The 16,303-nt window shown below is 41.2% G+C and overlaps 3 protein-coding genes across 4 annotated transcripts; 2 read left to right on the top strand and 1 right to left on the bottom strand.

Moving 5' to 3' along the window:
- The first annotated feature begins 3,242 nt into the window (after positions 1 to 3,242).
- Positions 3,243 to 11,321, top strand: hgd (homogentisate 1,2-dioxygenase). Its single transcript, XM_071485380.1, has 14 exons — positions 3,243 to 3,401; positions 4,680 to 4,751; positions 5,246 to 5,334; positions 5,433 to 5,538; positions 5,931 to 5,990; positions 6,075 to 6,166; positions 6,307 to 6,341; positions 6,471 to 6,550; positions 6,812 to 6,911; positions 7,644 to 7,768; positions 9,516 to 9,620; positions 9,776 to 9,902; positions 10,286 to 10,467; positions 10,580 to 11,321. The coding sequence occupies exons 1-14, from the start codon at positions 3,387 to 3,389 to the stop codon at positions 10,721 to 10,723; spliced, it is 1,332 nt and encodes a 443-aa protein (XP_071341481.1). The 5' UTR covers positions 3,243 to 3,386; the 3' UTR covers positions 10,724 to 11,321.
- Positions 11,322 to 11,934: 613 nt separating this feature from the next.
- Positions 11,935 to 14,548, bottom strand: ndufb4 (NADH:ubiquinone oxidoreductase subunit B4). 2 transcript variants are annotated; one of them, XM_071485384.1, is made up of 3 exons: positions 14,330 to 14,547; positions 13,501 to 13,644; positions 11,935 to 12,090 (listed from the first exon to the last, which is right to left on the bottom strand). In XM_071485384.1, exons 1-3 carry the CDS (start codon positions 14,504 to 14,506, stop codon positions 12,028 to 12,030), a joined length of 384 nt encoding a protein of 127 aa, XP_071341485.1. In that variant the 5' UTR covers positions 14,507 to 14,547; the 3' UTR covers positions 11,935 to 12,027. The 2 variants fall into 2 exon arrangements, with proteins under 2 accessions (XP_071341485.1, XP_071341486.1); XM_071485385.1 differs by lacking the exon at positions 11,935 to 12,090 and having other exon boundaries at positions 13,495 to 13,644; positions 14,330 to 14,548.
- Positions 14,537 to 15,547, top strand: LOC139625418 (sperm-associated antigen 16 protein-like). The gene is made up of 2 exons (XM_071485382.1): positions 14,537 to 14,763; positions 14,917 to 15,547. Exons 1-2 carry the CDS (start codon positions 14,626 to 14,628, stop codon positions 15,394 to 15,396), a joined length of 618 nt encoding a protein of 205 aa, XP_071341483.1. The 5' UTR covers positions 14,537 to 14,625; the 3' UTR covers positions 15,397 to 15,547.
- Positions 15,548 to 16,303: the final 756 nt, after the last annotated feature.

The raw sequence follows: 16,303 nt of genomic DNA, 5'->3' as shown, positions 1-16,303 counted from the left end.
CATAGGCCACAAGCAGATACGCAACAAAATCCTTTTGACATCAATAATTGGTAAATCCTCTGATTAACTTGTAAGAATTGTCCTTAGAGTGCTTAAGTAATTGTGTTTGTGTGTGTCCTTTTTTATTGCATGCACCCCCCTCTCTTTAAAGCACATCTTTATAACCAAGCAATTCCAAAGCAATTTTCTCTGTGGGAGGAGAGTGTAATTTTCTATTCTGTGACACTGTGATGTGTAAGAAACTGGGAGCTGGCGCTAAAAGGCGTCTGTAGTGTGTGTCTTGGTGTGGGTGTGAGCCGCTTTAATGGCCAACGCGGGGCGGGTGGCGGTGGTGGTGAGCGGGTGCATGTCAGGAAGGCCATCATTTAATGACTCCCAAATAGTGCCCTCCTTGTTAGAGCTATCGTCCTGGAAACACGAGGCTGTGAACCAGGAGAGCGCCACACGCTGCAACAGTCTTTTATCTTCATATTAAACCATTTGCATAACATTACCGCGATAGATAGGATTCAGGAGATACTCAACCTACTCAGGGAGAGACAGAGAGAGAGAGTAGGCACAGGAGACACAGAGAGGGTATACTACATGTCCTTGCAAATCTAATCAGCGTTAAATGGAGCTGTCAGATGTGTGTGTGTGTGTCTGTGTCTGTGTGTGTGGTACTGGATGGCTCATGTCAGGAGTCATTTAACATTAAATTGCAATAGTGTGTAACAGGGCTGTAATTACAAAATACAAGAATCCAAGCTATTTCTTGTGAGATGTGACATCCAAATACAGCAGCTACCTACCAGTGATACACAAGATGAGGCCAGGTGGTAACAATTCAGAGGTTGCTTGCACTTATGTCCTTCACAAAGTTAAGTTTTAATATCTGTTTCTTAATGTTTTCAGCAAATTGTGCATAGTTATTGCAGCTCTACAGAACACAAAGAAGTATCCAATCAGAACAAATCGCATCGCTACCATTTTTTAAATTGCTGATGTGCTTTGCAATGATGGTGGACTTTTGTGTGATATCAGCAGACTAACAAAAGACTCAATTTCATGTTGTGTGTAGGTGCAGCATCCATTTAAACTGTATGGTAAGGTGTTTTGCTTTGCTTTGCGTCTAAAAAAGTGCATCCAACAGCTGTTTTTACCTCTACGCAAAGAAGAATAAAGAGGAGACAAGAGATTCTCATTACTGTAGAGAAACAAGAGCAGGAAAGTGTGTAAGCACACACTAATTAGTTGTTGCTACTTGCTACTGCCTGATTAATTTAATCAGAAGTACACTTGATCCATATATAACTACTAGTATGAATGTAGTAGTCTATAAGCTGGCAGATACAGTGCACTGATAGAGGCAATTTTGAACTACTGTAACTCTTGTTTAAGGTTTGATCATTGTTTAGAAGACTGGATACTGGACAGGATACTGAATGTAAGGCATTGTAAAAGCTACAGTGCATGGTGGAAGCCTCAATACTTGCTGGTTAAGATATAATACCATTGTGTTGGTAATGTCAAAAGCTCTACATACGTGTGGTAAACCCACACAGGGGATTTTAATTATTGCGTCTGATGAGACCTCTTTTCAGGACTGCGGGGGCACGTACCAACTTACTGACCCTTTAAAGGTCAGAATATAGAAGAAGAAAAGAAAAATAGCTCATGCATTGCATGTATGTGAAAGTGTGAGCACCATCTGCTATGAAAGACTAAAGATGTCATCATATATATCACAGAATAGTCCTGTAACCGTGTGTGTGTGTGTGTGTGTGTGTGTGTGTGTGTGTGTGTGTGTGTGTGTGTGAGAGAGAGAGAGAGAGAGTGAGAGGGAGAGATTGCCTGTTTATGCATGGGGATAGACTCTGCCAGGTGAGTGTACCATTTACCATCAAGCCATTGAGTTCAGCAGGCATCTAATAACAAAGCATTTATGGCCCACTTACGCATGCATAGATATAACTGTCAGTAGGCAACAACAGTTTCCTCTCTGTCGTCTCCAGCTATTCCTGCCTCTCTTAAAACACACATCCGGATTGGACCCAAATACTCTAAAATTCTATCATCAGACTCGGGGATGAAATTAAAATCACTCATTTTCTTTCTCCATACAAGGAGCAGATCAATTTCCGGAGACTGGGACGTTATATTTTCCTGCCACTGGGCTTTCTCGTCTCTGGCGCAGCACCCTGACTGCCTGTCAGCGGGGGGCCCGGGCCTGACTGCACGCCTCGCCGGAGAACAGTTACTTCTGCCGCGGCGAGTTTATTTGCGCCTCGCTATGAGAATTGCCATCATTTACCCTTCCCCAACACCTCCCAAAAAGAAAGAAATAGACAAGAGGGGAAGCGAGGCAAGAATGAGAAAGGCGAAATTGATTCTTTTTGATACATGCTGCATGGGGGACATTAGGTACCCATCGTTTGACCATCTATTTTCACGAAATGAACAGAATACATTTTGCTTAAAGTAATGTATAGACCTTTTGGAGGCCTTGGCCGCTGTTCACATCCAGAGTGAGCTGCTCGCTGCGGCATGCAGGGGTTACCTTGTGCATGATGCTGGTTTTAAGAGAAGTCCATTCATAATGAAGCTATACAGGAATGATAACTCACTTTTAAATGAACCAGTAACGCGTGTTGAGCCTCACGCAGTGCAGCTTAAATTTGGGATATTAAAGAGAATTCAACAGACCCTTTTCCCTGGATGTTTGTTTTGCAGGACGTGAGGATGTGCGTGACACGATTATTTGCACACGCAGTCCCACATGAGGTCACCGCGATTTGGCTGCAATGACTATTACCAATCATCATTACGCTATGTCTGTCACCATAATTTATATGGTTCATTTTACTTCATTATAACTTACATAGGCCGATGATATTTTAATAGGCTGTGCCTGAGACTTGCTATAATGAGTTTATGATAATCTAGTGTCTAGTTTTGTTTTTTCATTTCAGGATTACAGCGGTCTGTAGCCTGAGAAAACATTTCCGAAGAAATTCATTTCTTTGCTTCATGGGCCTGTTGAATGTGTCTTTTGTTCAATACCTTATCTGTCTGTTGCACTTAAAAACTTTGAAATGTTCTAGTCTTTGTTCTTGTTTGTCTTGGCAGTGACTCTGGTCCTTGTTTGCGCACCTTTTTGCCATCCAATCCGTCCTTTCCCCTTTGCCAGAGACCCCGCTGCTGCGTCACGGAGCCTGTCAATGCTTAATTAAAACCATACTGAGAAAGAGTATAAATCCAACCCCTCTTTTCACTCCGTCCATAACGGCATGCACGCTTGAGGCAGTGGACTTTGGTCGAGGGCAATGCATTAAGAGTTAGACAATAGCTGCAACTGAATTTGTAACTTTAAACACCTCTAGAGAAAAGCTTGAACAGACACCACGATGGCTGGACTCAAGGTAAGGCAGCAATTTTTTTTTTCCTCCAAACCTACCTATTGGAAATACTCATTCACCAGTGCTTAGAGAGCGTATCTGACATCCCCAGTAAGTTTCAGGATAGTCTCAGGGGAATGAGCATGCAAACTCCTGTAGTTCCACATTATTGTTGAAATAAAGGAAAAGGTCTACTTCAACATTTGAACTAGCCTACATCTTGCAGCAGACGCGCAAATCATAACTATAGCAGAAGTAGACCGACTGACTGAAGGGAGGCGTTCCCTCCAACCAATCAGAGTGCTGCATTCAGCAGCTGCCCAGATGTGGTCTGAGATTCCTCAACAGCAGCACAAACAGATTTCAGAGGGAAAGATACTTTTCAGTAGAACAAATCTGAAACCCTTTTACGTTATTATGACAATAACATTATTCACATGTTCTAACCTTTACAACCTCTGAACCATTTACTCCAGTGCTGGTTCTACAGTGTTTTGGTGGAAACCGTTACTGATGTATTATTTCAATTACACCAGTTGACCTGTTTTCAGCAATAAAGATATTGATGGCTATGTTTAAAATCTATAACATTGTAAATATTTCAGTCAATTTTAAGAATAAACTGAAATGACTTAATATTTGATGCTTGATCCATGCAAGGTAAACGTTGTGCTGAACTTTGTGTTTTTTGTTACTCTAACTCAAAATAAAAGTGCAAGTTGAACAAAAATCATTCTTTACATAACATTGTCATGAAGGTCAGAATGGAGCTTCCAAAATGTTTTTACCCAGGCACGTTAGACTCATTAATGTGCACATATGGAAACCATCCATGTCTGTCTGTCTGCTTTTTGCCAACTAACAATGACTCAGCAAGATTTCTAAACCTTGGACCAAGTTCATGTTTTTTAGTGGTAGGGAAGACAATGGTTGTTTGTGATCAGTGCCACCAAATGAGGATAGTGGAATAATAATCTCCTCATAACTGAGAAGAAAAACTGTTGATCAGAATGTACTGTGGAGGATGTTAGTGTAATTAGTCTGTTTCTATAACACAAAAATAATGGATGACTGCAAGGGGGGAAATCTGGCATAACTGCAGTTTGTTTTATCATAGATCTAATGTGAATCAATATGACAACAATTAACAAAAAGACAAGCCTTAATGACAAGCCTTCAAATTTAATTATAACCAGCATGAACACATTTATCCTGCATTACAATGAAGCTGCATGGTGTATTTTTTATTTTTCACTTTAACTTCCCTTGAATGTTAAATGTCTGTCTGTCTGCTTGTTGCAGTACATGAGTGGTTTTGGCAATGAGTTCTCCTCTGAAGACCCTCGCTGTCCCGGATCATTACCTGAGGGACAGGTAGCTCACACACAAAAACACACTCAGGGATCATTTTGGCATTAATTTGATCATTTATTCATTGATTTTGTGCTTAAGTGAATTGCATGAATACTTAATGTGACACCATAGGAGTTAGGAGGGGTTTAACCAACCAAAAGCTGGTGTGACTCATTCATGTTTCATAGGAAAATATAAAAATCCTATCCTAAGAGGCACACAGTCAACTCCAGCTTGCTTTTCCTTCCTCACATCTATTGACACTTTCATCATTATTTGATGGACCGCCCTCATGTAACTGCAAAAGAAAACACTAGATGATGTCCACACAAGTGAAATTGTACCAGTGCCCTGTGTTTTAAGACTTCCCTGTGCCTGTATTGTGATTAGTTGGGGAAAAAAAGCGAAACCTCTGAACTTTAAACAGGCCTGCCAATCCTTTGCCTCCACAATGCATTACACACAGTTTATAACATTAACATCCTGTCTAATCGCAATATGTTGCATTTCTACAGAACAATCCTCAGGTCTGTCCCTATGGTCTCTATGCTGAGCAGCTCTCTGGCTCTGCTTTCACCTGCCCACGACCAGCCAATAAGAGGAGGTATCCGTCTCTCTCTGACACGTACATCAGCCCATATAGATCAAACAGATCTTAGACATTAGGAATAACTTTATACTGGTCCATTTTTCTTTCTCCAGCTGGTTGTACCGTATCCTCCCTTCTGTCAAACATAAGCCCTTTACTGCAGTGCCATGTGGGAATCTAACAGAGAACTGGAATGAAGTGGAGCCCGATCCTAACCAGGTATATCAAGGCTGAATAGGAAGAGTTCCTGCCCATCTAGTTCTTGCTTCAATTTAGTGAAACTGTCAATCTTGCTAAAGGCCCTGAAAAGCTTATTTAAAAATTAGCTTAGCGTAGGAGCCATTTAGATTTAAATTTATCTAAAGTGATTGGTGCACACACACGGTGACACATATAGGAACCAGTTAGCGAAGCAAAGAAAAAGAAAGTCATGTAAATACCCCAAAAAGCTTTTAATTCATGTAGGAACTCATGGTGTAAGAATCTAATTGGGAACATATATTTTCACGGTCTTTAATACTTCTCTGCACCACTCCCTTGGAAATGCATTCCTTTAAATTGTTCTTTATTTGCAGAATAAGTAGATTCTGACTCTGAGGTTTTTCTCACAGCTGCGATGGCTGCCATTTACCATTCCCAAATCTACAGAGAAGAAAGTGGACTTTGTGGCTGTAAGTTTAACTTTTTTTCCCCCATATTACTGTTTCATTAAAGATTGTCAGTTGATTGGGATTGTCACCATTTGTATCTTGCAGGGTCTGCATACTGTCTGTGGTGCAGGGGATGCCAAATCTCGCAATGGCATTGGTGTCCATGTGTATACCTGCAACACTTCCATGGTTGACAGGTCAGAATGTATTTGTGTGAAGATGCACCCCATCATGTAACAAATAGATGTATTTTCACATATCAACAGGAAAGAAAAATAAAATCCTTGGTTATGCTTTGCTGATCATTTTTGAGCTCTCCAATTTTTTCCTGTTCCAGGTGCTTCAACAACTCTGATGGAGACTTTCTGATTGGTGAGGAAAAGGGCTGTTGATGCTTTCACTGTCATCTATCACCAGAGCAATGATAGCTCAATCCTCTGTCCTTCTTCTCCGTCAGATTTTCTTTTCTCTGTCGCCCTCTTTGTGTGTTTGTCTTGCTAGTCCCCCAGCAGGGTGAGATCTTGATCACTACAGAGTTTGGGAAGATGATGGTGGAGCCGAACGAGATCTGTGTCATCCAGGTGAGCTCGATGTTTTTCATCTCCCCAGTTTTCACAGAAATCTGCCATTGTGTCTGCCCCCACACCCCACTTACCATATTTAGAGAGAGACATAGTTTGGCACTTTTCCAAAGTGACCTTAAAAATAAATAACAGTGGAAAGAGGTTTGAGCTACAGCTTGACCACCAGGATTTGTGATTGCAGCACACATGTATTTTTCCAAACACATTAGTCCATGAACCCATAAATCCCCTCACCACCACTTCTCGTGTTTTCACCAGCAAGGAATGCGCTTCAGTGTGGATGTGTTTGGAGAAACCAGAGGTTATATACTGGAGGTGTATGGAGCCCACTTTGAACTCCCTGACCTGGGACCCATAGGTGTGTGTTCGTATGATGTTTGTGAGTGTGTGTTTCCTTGGAATCTGCACACGAAACTCTTTATGTTTGTTTCTTGCTATGTCGGTTCGTTCCTTTGGTAATGTTGGTCTGTTGCTCCACCTCTTTGGTCAAGACTAAAACATGTCAACAACTACTGGATTGATTGTTTTGCAATTTGGTAAACACATTCATGTTCCTCTCAGGATTAATTATAATCACTTTGATGATCCCTGTGACTTTTCATTTAATTTGTCCAATGATATGCGAATATGCCAAAGTAGTGAGTAATTTAAACTTGTGAACATGGTAAACCTTATACCTGTAAATATATTAATACGTTCATACCTAAGTATACAAGGACAGAGTCACTAGCATGGCTGTAGCCTGTGGGCTGTATCTGAAATCACTTCCTCGTTCACCCATTCACTACCCTCTATGTAATAGACCATCAGTAGTTTTCTCAATAGACTTACTAATCATCATGATTTGGTGTCATTACTGAAAGTTGCACCATTTTCACATCTATGAAATGTGGCTCATTGCATTGTGGAACTATTGGAACAGTAGTGATGGAAACTATTTTTGAGGGCACTATATAGTACGTAAACTTAGGACTTTAAAATGAAATGGGGGACACTACATATACTGCAAAGAACACTACACAGTCACCTAGTCTTGTTTATAAAAGTGTAGTTTTTTGCGTGTGTATTATTATGTGTGTATGTTTTGCAGGAGCCAATGGTCTGGCCAACCCAAGAGATTTCCTGTGTCCAGTTGCTTGGTATGAGGATCGCACTGTGGCCACAGGTTACACCGTCATCAACAAGTACCAAGGGAAACTCTTCGCCTGCCAACAGGTGTTTTTTTTTTTTTGTGACATTTCAGTCTGTGTGTGTCAGTGTGCTCACACAGGTACACGGACACCGTATGACAGGGGCCCACACATATAGCAGACTTGCCCTATTACCCTATTTAGGTTTGTGTTTGCTTCAGTAAACACCATCGAACCGCAACAATAACTAACAGGAAACTGTCCAAGTGAAGCATATGATCCATTAGCTGCTCCTACCGATTGAATTGCCATCCCTGATGATTTAATATGGAAGCGTTAGCTGTTATCCATTCAGCAGGTTTCCGCCTCGACTCCCTTATGAGTCTTAATCACTCATAATTAGTTAAGGCATTCTGGCGTTACAGACAGTGTACCCGTGAAGCTTTGCTTTGTAGGAAAAACCTTTCACAAGTTAAGCATTAATTTCACCATATTTCACTCGGGGAATGATCCTCCCCCTCCAGAAATGTCCTGTTAGGCGCATAATTGGATCGACACATAATGTCTGACAGGAGGTTTTTTACCGAGACAGGGAGGAGGTGGGAGGAGAGGTTTGTCAGGGGCGGGGGTTGAGGGGTTGTAACCGTGGAAACCATGTCAAACCACACTGTAATTATTCATCGTAGGATGTACACATGGGTGAGATACTGTCTTTTTCGTAGCAAAACAAACACTTTTCATCTCTCTCGCTGCCTATACTTGAGTATCTGCCCTTTGTCATGTGCTGCAAGTTAGAGGCGGAAGCTGCGGCCTGCACCTGACACGCTTTCCCTGGTGTCCATCCTTCCCTGAGCCTGGAGGGTGAGGCTACAGGGGTAAGAAAATAAGGACGCGAGCCTCATCTCAGGGAAGATGCTGCTGCTCCCGTCTGGTCCTGCTGTTTTGTTCCCCTGCAGAGCGCTGAAATTGCTCAAATTAACTTATTATTTGCTTGACTGGGCCAATATGTTTGTGTTTTGTGTGCATGTGTGTGCAAGTGCTTGCTCTCCTCCATTTTTCCCTTCATTTTAATCGAATGTAGTGGAGTTACCAAAGATTAATGTCCAAGAAATTACCTGCACTGGGTTCCCCAAAGGCCTTTTTGTGTGGCAACTACTGTGAATTGAGAGTGTGTAAGGTTGTGTCTGGTGTTTATTAGTTATGTGTGTGAATTTATTTATGCACAAGTGTACGCATGAATATGTGTATGAGGATTTCTTTTTTGTTAGAGAGTATTGGCTGTTCATGTGTGTACGAGACGTGTGTGTAAGGAGCTTAGAGGTCACTCAGGAGGCAGCTTGAGTTGTAATGAACTGTATTGATTTTAGAGCTCCTGTTGAATGTCTTTTTCGCAGTGACATTATCAGAACAGAGAAACTATATAAAATTGCTGTGGTTTTAACAATCAAGATAAAGAAATATCTCTGCACCCACTGTTACGGCTGCACCCCCCATAACTGTGCTGCTGCGAGCGTCAAAATGCTCAAAGTTTGGGAAAGTTTGATTGTGAAGCCAATTACCCCATAATACCTGGAGCCTCGTATCACAAAGAACAGGGGGAATGAAAGAGAAGAAAGAATGAAAGAAGTACACCCTTTTTTACAATCAACCCTTTTCATTATGACCAGTTTTTTTTCCTCTTTATGTCAAGAAGTACTCTCTCTGGGAATTTAAGATTACAAAGACATTATTCATTGTTCCTTTTTCCCTGTGAAAAGCTCAATTTAAAGTCTTTTGTGTTTGTAGCTTGGGTAGTCTCGTCTTATTTGTTTTGTTCTGTGCTCTGCACGTAGGATTTTTCTCCGTTCAATGTGGTTGCCTGGCACGGGAACTACACACCTTATAAATACAACCTGAAGAACTTCATGGTTATCAACTGTGTGGCTTTCGACCATGCGGTGAGAGTCATTTTTAAGACCACAGACACATTCACAGTGCTTTTTAAAATACATATTGCATATTATGTTCATTTATGCCATTGAAGTGAATAGACTCCAGCCCATAAACATACCCTCAAACATCACATATTGTTCTCTTTATAATCTGCCTATAGGATCCATCTATCTTCACTGTGCTGACTGCCAAATCCACACGACCCGGTGTGGCCATTGCTGATTTTGTCATCTTCCCTCCACGTTGGGGTGTGGCTGATCACACCTTCCGCCCACCATACTATCACCGTATGTCCACAAAAAAACACAAACCTTGCTTCACCTCTAAAGTGGCTTATGCACATTTTGGTGGAAAACAAGATTTAAAATTTTTGCGAGCTAGGCTGTCAGGATGTGACTGAATTTGAATTCAAATTGTCACAATTTAGAATGAAAAAAATCAGCCATAACCTAACGTGTTCATTTACTCAACTGGTGTCAAGATGGTAGGTGGTGCCCGTCCACCTGCTGCATGATTCCTCAACCGAGGCCCCACCACAGTACCTTTTGTCTGTTTTTACCACAGATCTATAAGGCCATCTAGTGGAAATCTGTGTTACAACTTGCTTTTTGTACACTAAACTATACCCAACACAGTGTTGTGTTACAGCTTCTCCTGCTTGTGACTTTAGGTAACTGCATGAGTGAATTCATGGGTCTGATCAAAGGCCACTATGAGGCCAAAGAGGAGGGTTTCCAGCCAGGAGGGGCCAGCCTCCACAGCATCATGACCCCACACGGTCCGGATGTTGATTGCTTCGAGAAAAACAGCACTGCTGAGCTGAAACCTGAGAGGGTGGCTGAGGGCACCATGGTAAAAAAAAAAAAAAAAAAAAGACTTATGAGGTTAATTGGCCATTAAGAATTTTGATTTTGCAGAACACAATGAGAGATTATATCTGTTTGTGCCTCTTTCTCCCTTCAAGGCTTTTATGTTTGAGTCATCCTTCAGTATGGCAGTGACCAAGTGGGGTCTCCAGACATGTCAGAGGCTTGACAAGAGCTACTACCAGTGCTGGGAACCGCTTCGCAGCCACTTCAACCCCAACTGGAAGCCCAGCAAAAAGTAGAAAGACAAAGTGACTAAGATGAAGTTTTAACCAAGTACAGTTGTTATATGAAGATGAAAGTCCTAATTTCACTTTCTTGAACGTAACTACCAGCAATCCAATTTTAGTGCAACTTGGCTTTCTTTGTGTTTTTTGATTAGGTTTGTTGACTGAAAATACTGAAGGATTGAAGTATGCCATGAAATTTAGAATTTATTTTATACAGACAACTCCACTTGGAAATAAAAATTACAGCTAGGCTGCATAAATTGTTTCAGTACATATAACAGCACAAGTCAGTCATGCTGAACATGTGTGCACTTTGTGTATCTCCTCCACTCTAACAGTTTGGACATTGAAGATATCACCAAACCTTTGTTTACTGGAAAACTGAATTTTATAGTAAGGCTATGTAAATCTTTAAAGAAGACATAACATTTTTCTTACAAATAAAACGGCAAAGATGATGATGAGAAATTAAAGACAGGCATATCAGTTCAACACTCGGGTTTGCTGATACAGTGGTCTGACCAATATTTGCAAACCTTAAATACACAGTATACAAAAAAAACTGAGTACACCTCTTTGCAATATTATTAAAATGTTCAATTATTCAAAACTGTGTCTTTTTAAAATAATTGTATTATTATAAGAGGAAGTGTAGGGTATTTGAGCTTATGTATAATTAAAAACAAACAGGTTAGATATACTATATTGAAAATATAAGCCCCACAGTAAAACCTCAATTAAGGCTGACTGCATGAACATGATTTTAAAATTACCATATAAAACAACTTCGTCAATTTTGCCTTGGGTTGTGCGATTCAGCATGGTTGTGATTGTTAGATGTTACAAAGATGGAGGAAGGTAAAAGAGCATCAGTAGAGTACTGAACATATGCTGAACCACAGTTGCAGCGGTGGTTATTGGTGAAACGGCTTATTTTACCAATAACAGAACGTGCACTGTCTGTCCACAATTCACTATTTATGCAACCTTGCATTAAACAGACAGGTAAGTGCTTTTGACATAGAATGATGATTGTCTGTGGAAATGTGTGTTTCAGTGACTGATCAGACAGCGTAAAGGACATTATATGAAGTCAGCCTCTATAGACAGCGTCCTAGAAGAAAATCACAAGTCACAAAACTGCAAGAAAACTGCACATTCACAATCTTATATGTCTATTTTCTATCACTCACACTTTTGCCGCAGCAATCAAAGCCACACTGTTGTTTTTGACAATATAATTTTATTTGGTTAATAATAATTACATGCACCGACATCATCACTACAACATACAGTAGGTCTTTATACATTGAAGCTCATGATGACAAACTGAACTTGCGCTCGAGGGTTCCAGCCTTAATCTGCTCCATCTTCTTAGCCTGTAAAACAGATGACAAACAGATGATAGGTTTGTACAGTTTCCATAGCAACAAAGTCATATCACCCTCACCTCACCTTCTGGACATTTTCTCAGCCGCATGTTTTATGAGTGAGCGTTTTATGATTTTCAGGCAGTTTTTCTTCCTCCCAGTGGAGAGAGGGAGACGAATATGATCACCCAGCAGTGTGACAATTGCAGCAAATTCTTGCTGGAATTTCTATTGGTGAGGGTTTAGAGGGTGAATCTCCATGACAATGGGGAGGAAAATGAAGGAAGGGAGCATTTCAAATGAAGCACTTATTTCTAATGTGGCTGGAACTGTGATAAAAAGAAAACCAGATCAACTGTGCAACTACAAGGAAATGAGCCCCAATCCACAACTAAAAAGCTTTTCAGATGTCTATGAAGCCATTCATAGACAAGTATCACATTTTAGGTTTCTTTTAGGCAAAAATATTCTTGTAAATAGTATTATTATCAGTGTATCAGATTAGCTAAGTGATATTAGTGCTGTAACATATTAAAATGACCTCGTGTTCGCCAATACTATGCTTAATGTCAAGTAAAATCATTGGTGATTTGATCACCAATTTTGCACTGAGTTTCGTCAATAACACAACAGATAGATACACTGAGAAGAAGACAGCAGAAGGGGCCGGAAGTAAAATTCAGATGCCTATGGTATAATGGTGTCTCTGAGAAAAAGTATAGTGTATATCCAACTTTGGCTCTGGTCTGGTCACATGCTCTTTATATATCATAAAAACAGTCAATGGGACCAAAAAATGTAAATAAATGGTTCCCTAAATGATAAAAACATTAACATGTGCCACAGTATCTGTAGGACACAGCAGAAAAAATATGTATGCTGCTTAAAGGTGCTATATGTATGTTTTCTCTGCTGCTGAACGTCCCGGTTTGTTGCTGGCAGTGTTGTAGGTGATAATAGTTGCTGGCAAAGAGTTTCAACCATTGTAATGATTACAAGACAAGAGGGTAGAATACGCTCACTGGGCAGCTCTACTTCTTCATCCTCACATGCTGAACTGAGGGCAGACTGGACTCTACAGTGAGACAATGTAATTTTAAAAGGCAGGCCGTACTGGGGCTAGCTGGTTAGCATGCTAACTTAAGTGGAAGAAAAGAAGTCGTAGAAATAGAGGCAAAACAAGAGTCAACATTGATGTTGCTTTCCACCACTGGAGACAGCTCTTGGTGAGCAAAGAATGAAGTTTGATGCTGAACTTTTCTGAATGTTTCTTCAAGACTGATAAGTAAACAGCTGTTAATGCTAACATTGGCTATCTAGTGATATCAAAACGTACGTACAGCACCTTTAATGAGCCACAGGAGTCACGTTAGTTATTAAACAATGTGATAATCAAGTTGATTGCGTCACGTCTCATACCCTGTCTGTCTTGAAAAGGTAGTAGAGGAATACGACAGGCGCAACTCCAAACATCACACCCAACAGAGATGTCTTGTATGTGGGCTTGAAGTATGAGTAGGGGTTGGCACGTGCATGCACCCAGCGTGTCAGTGCAGGGTCTTCCTGTACAGAAAAAAAGTATGCAACAAAGTTTCATTGATCACTCTGCATAAACTGATGACAACATTAAATAATTCAAGTACAAAATATTGAGTAAATATTAAGTGTAACAATTTTAAGAATTTCAGACAAAGTGTAACATTTTTGGTGGTAGATGTACACATTTTGACAACGTGAATTAATTAAAAAGAGGGCTACTACAGACTGCAATGAGCAGATTACTCCTAACTCATGGAAGTAGATGGGGATTTAACAGTCTGGAAGAGGGTAAATAATTTGCAGGGCTTGAGGAGCTGAATATGTAGCAAATACCATCACAACTATATAAAATCATGTCTAGTACTAAGTAACACTGTATTGACCTGTGCCTAAAGTCTTTATGGTACCTAGGTGTAACATTGGATGTCAGAGCAGCCGAGGCTTAAATGAGAGCGACTCCAATCATTGTGTGTTAGCTAGCTAACGTTATTCACAAACTTAAGTCAAGAGCAAGATCGTTTCGGATGCCGTTGCTTTCATACAGCCTCGTACATAAGCTCAGAAATTCGGAAATAAATATGAACACTGTACTGTATAAATTTTGATTTAAGCGACTGCTGTGTGCCCCCACTGCTACCGTTAGCATCTCAGCAAGTAGACACGGCCCTTTTCAAGGGTGACATTGCTAGCCCAGCAGGCTGCCACTTACAATGAGCTCTTTTCTGTGCGGGTTATTGAGTTGCGTCTGATACTGCCTCTTCAGATTCGCTCGTATTGCCCCCCTTTCTTCTTCGGCGCGTCTCTGCAGCGGCGAAAGGTTGAAATATTCATTTGGATCCAATGTTTTTGGCCGAGTGGCCAAGGGCGCCTCTCGGTAGTCCGCCATGATTGTTTGATGGCGACTAGAATGCTGCAAACGTGAACTCGTGAAATCTCGCGTTGAACGTCCAAGTCGTCGCCTTGGTAACGTCAAACCCTCTCACTCTGGATGTGTCAAATGAAGCAATGAGCGCAATTAACAAAAATCAAGAGAAAGAGGACGTGAGTCCTCCCAGTGACAGTGATGATGACTTTAAATACGAGGAAGTATATCTAGAAGACGACTGGAGTTTAACAGAAGGGGAAGAAGACTTGGAAGCGACGGTAAAAGCTATTCAAAACCGGGCAGAGGCCAGCGGTCGGGTCGCTTCCGAGGCCATTGCAGCCGTCAACACACACCAAGACGAAACTGTGGATGACTTTTTACGCAACTTTCTCATCCAAAAAAACATGACAGAAACACTTGACTGTTTTCAGACTGAGTGGACCGAGATGGTGCAGAAAGGACTGGTGGATGCAGAGCGGGTCGGTGTGGTACCGGACGTGTACATCTACAATCAGCGCCTGGAAAGCGAACTGAAAAACGCTCGGCGGGAGAGAGAGGAGTACAGGCTGGCGGCCTCCGCAGCGGCTGAGACCCTGGTGAGGGTCCAGAAAGCCAGAGACTTCCATCGGCTGCAGCATAAGCGTGTTGTCCAGGAGAAAAACAGGCTCATCGAGGAGATGAGGAAGCTCAAGGTTCAATGTAACAGCTACGAGCCTGCGGTAAAGCGGATGAATGAGAAGTACCAAGCGGTTTTAAAGCAGACCGTGCTGGTGACTTTGGAGAGGGACGAGGCATTGAAACAGGCGAACCGTCGGTCAGCTCAGCACAACATCTGCCTCTGCGGGGACGCAGGTGAGCAACGAGAAGCAAGAGCGGAGAGCCAAGAGTCAGGGGGACCACCCATCCAGTGACCCAGCACAGGTCTCCTGCATCTCCAGACCCTCAGAGGAGTCCGACCAGCGTGCAGCCAGTGAAGGCAAATGTCTGTTGAAATAAATACCAGGACTGACAGAACTCTTTACACGTAGCCTATGCTGTTGGTCCTCATAGTACCATGGTTTTTAGGTATGATCACTTTCCTGAAATAATTACATTCAGTAAGACTTCTTGGTTGTATTCTACTGCAGTTCAGAGGGAAATATTTCAAAAGATAAAAGAATGAAGAATATTTTACACCCAAAATAGCTATGATGATATAAAATGGTATATGATGATATAAAATGGTATATGTACATTTTATTTACTTCCCCAAATCCATTGCAAAACTGACAAATAGCTCAAACCCACTGTGCTATATGAAATAACAGCTTTTATTCCGATTCCTTTGCCTACACGTTGAAAATAAAAAGATTGTCAGTTATTTTATTTGGTTAGTTAGTTTCGTTACGCTCATAGTCATTGTCTGACAAGTACAAGGAGGCAGACAGACATTCAGTAAATCATCCACCTTGTTCCACACCATATGGCCAGAGGTGGACTCACTCAGTAAAGTGTTAAGTTTGGGGGGAACTACCAAAGGAAGATATGATCAATGTGCCTGAGGTTTGCTGTTAACCTTTCTTAGAATCAATTTCTTAAATGCGAAATCTTAAATTTACATTGATCTATTTAGCACAGCTGAGATCATCTAAATGGTGGTATTTTCATTGTGTAGTTGTGGGACCTTCAGGGTGAATGTTGCTTAACTCTCTTGGATAGCATGGGCAGTGTTCTGTGCTCTGAAATGCAATATATCTTTTAACTGGACTCCAGTCAAGATGGAAAAGTGTACTTAATTTAGCAATCTGCCATTACTCTGTTGTTCATGTTCAGACATGT

This window comes from Trachinotus anak, unplaced genomic scaffold, assembly GCF_046630095.1.
Source record: "Trachinotus anak isolate AG129_WGS33_773 ecotype Australia unplaced genomic scaffold, CSIRO_AGI_Tana_v1 ptg000009l, whole genome shotgun sequence".
Lineage (NCBI taxonomy): Eukaryota > Metazoa > Chordata > Actinopteri > Carangiformes > Carangidae > Trachinotus > Trachinotus anak.
This window is presented reverse-complemented; position numbering and strand designations above follow the sequence as displayed.

Coding starts and splice junctions, on each gene's coding strand:
- hgd (XM_071485380.1), top strand. Junction 4,752..5,245: donor GATCATTACCTGAGGGACAG/GTAGCTCACACA, acceptor GCATTTCTACAG/AACAATCCTCAGGTCTGTCC. Junction 6,912..7,643: donor CCCTGACCTGGGACCCATAG/GTGTGTGTTCGT, acceptor TATGTTTTGCAG/GAGCCAATGGTCTGGCCAAC.
- ndufb4 (XM_071485384.1), bottom strand. CDS start 14,506: ATGGCGGACTACCGAGAGGCGCCCTTGGCCACTCGGCCAAAAACATTG. Junction 13,645..14,329: donor CGCACAGAAAAGAGCTCATT/GTAAGTGGCAGC, acceptor TTTTCTGTACAG/GAAGACCCTGCACTGACACG. Junction 12,091..13,500: donor ACCTTTTCAAGACAGACAGG/GTATGAGACGTG, acceptor TCTGTTTTACAG/GCTAAGAAGATGGAGCAGAT.
- LOC139625418 (XM_071485382.1), top strand. CDS start 14,626: ATGAGCGCAATTAACAAAAATCAAGAGAAAGAGGACGTGAGTCCTCCC. Junction 14,764..14,916: donor AAGAAGACTTGGAAGCGACG/GTAAAAGCTATT, acceptor GACTGTTTTCAG/ACTGAGTGGACCGAGATGGT.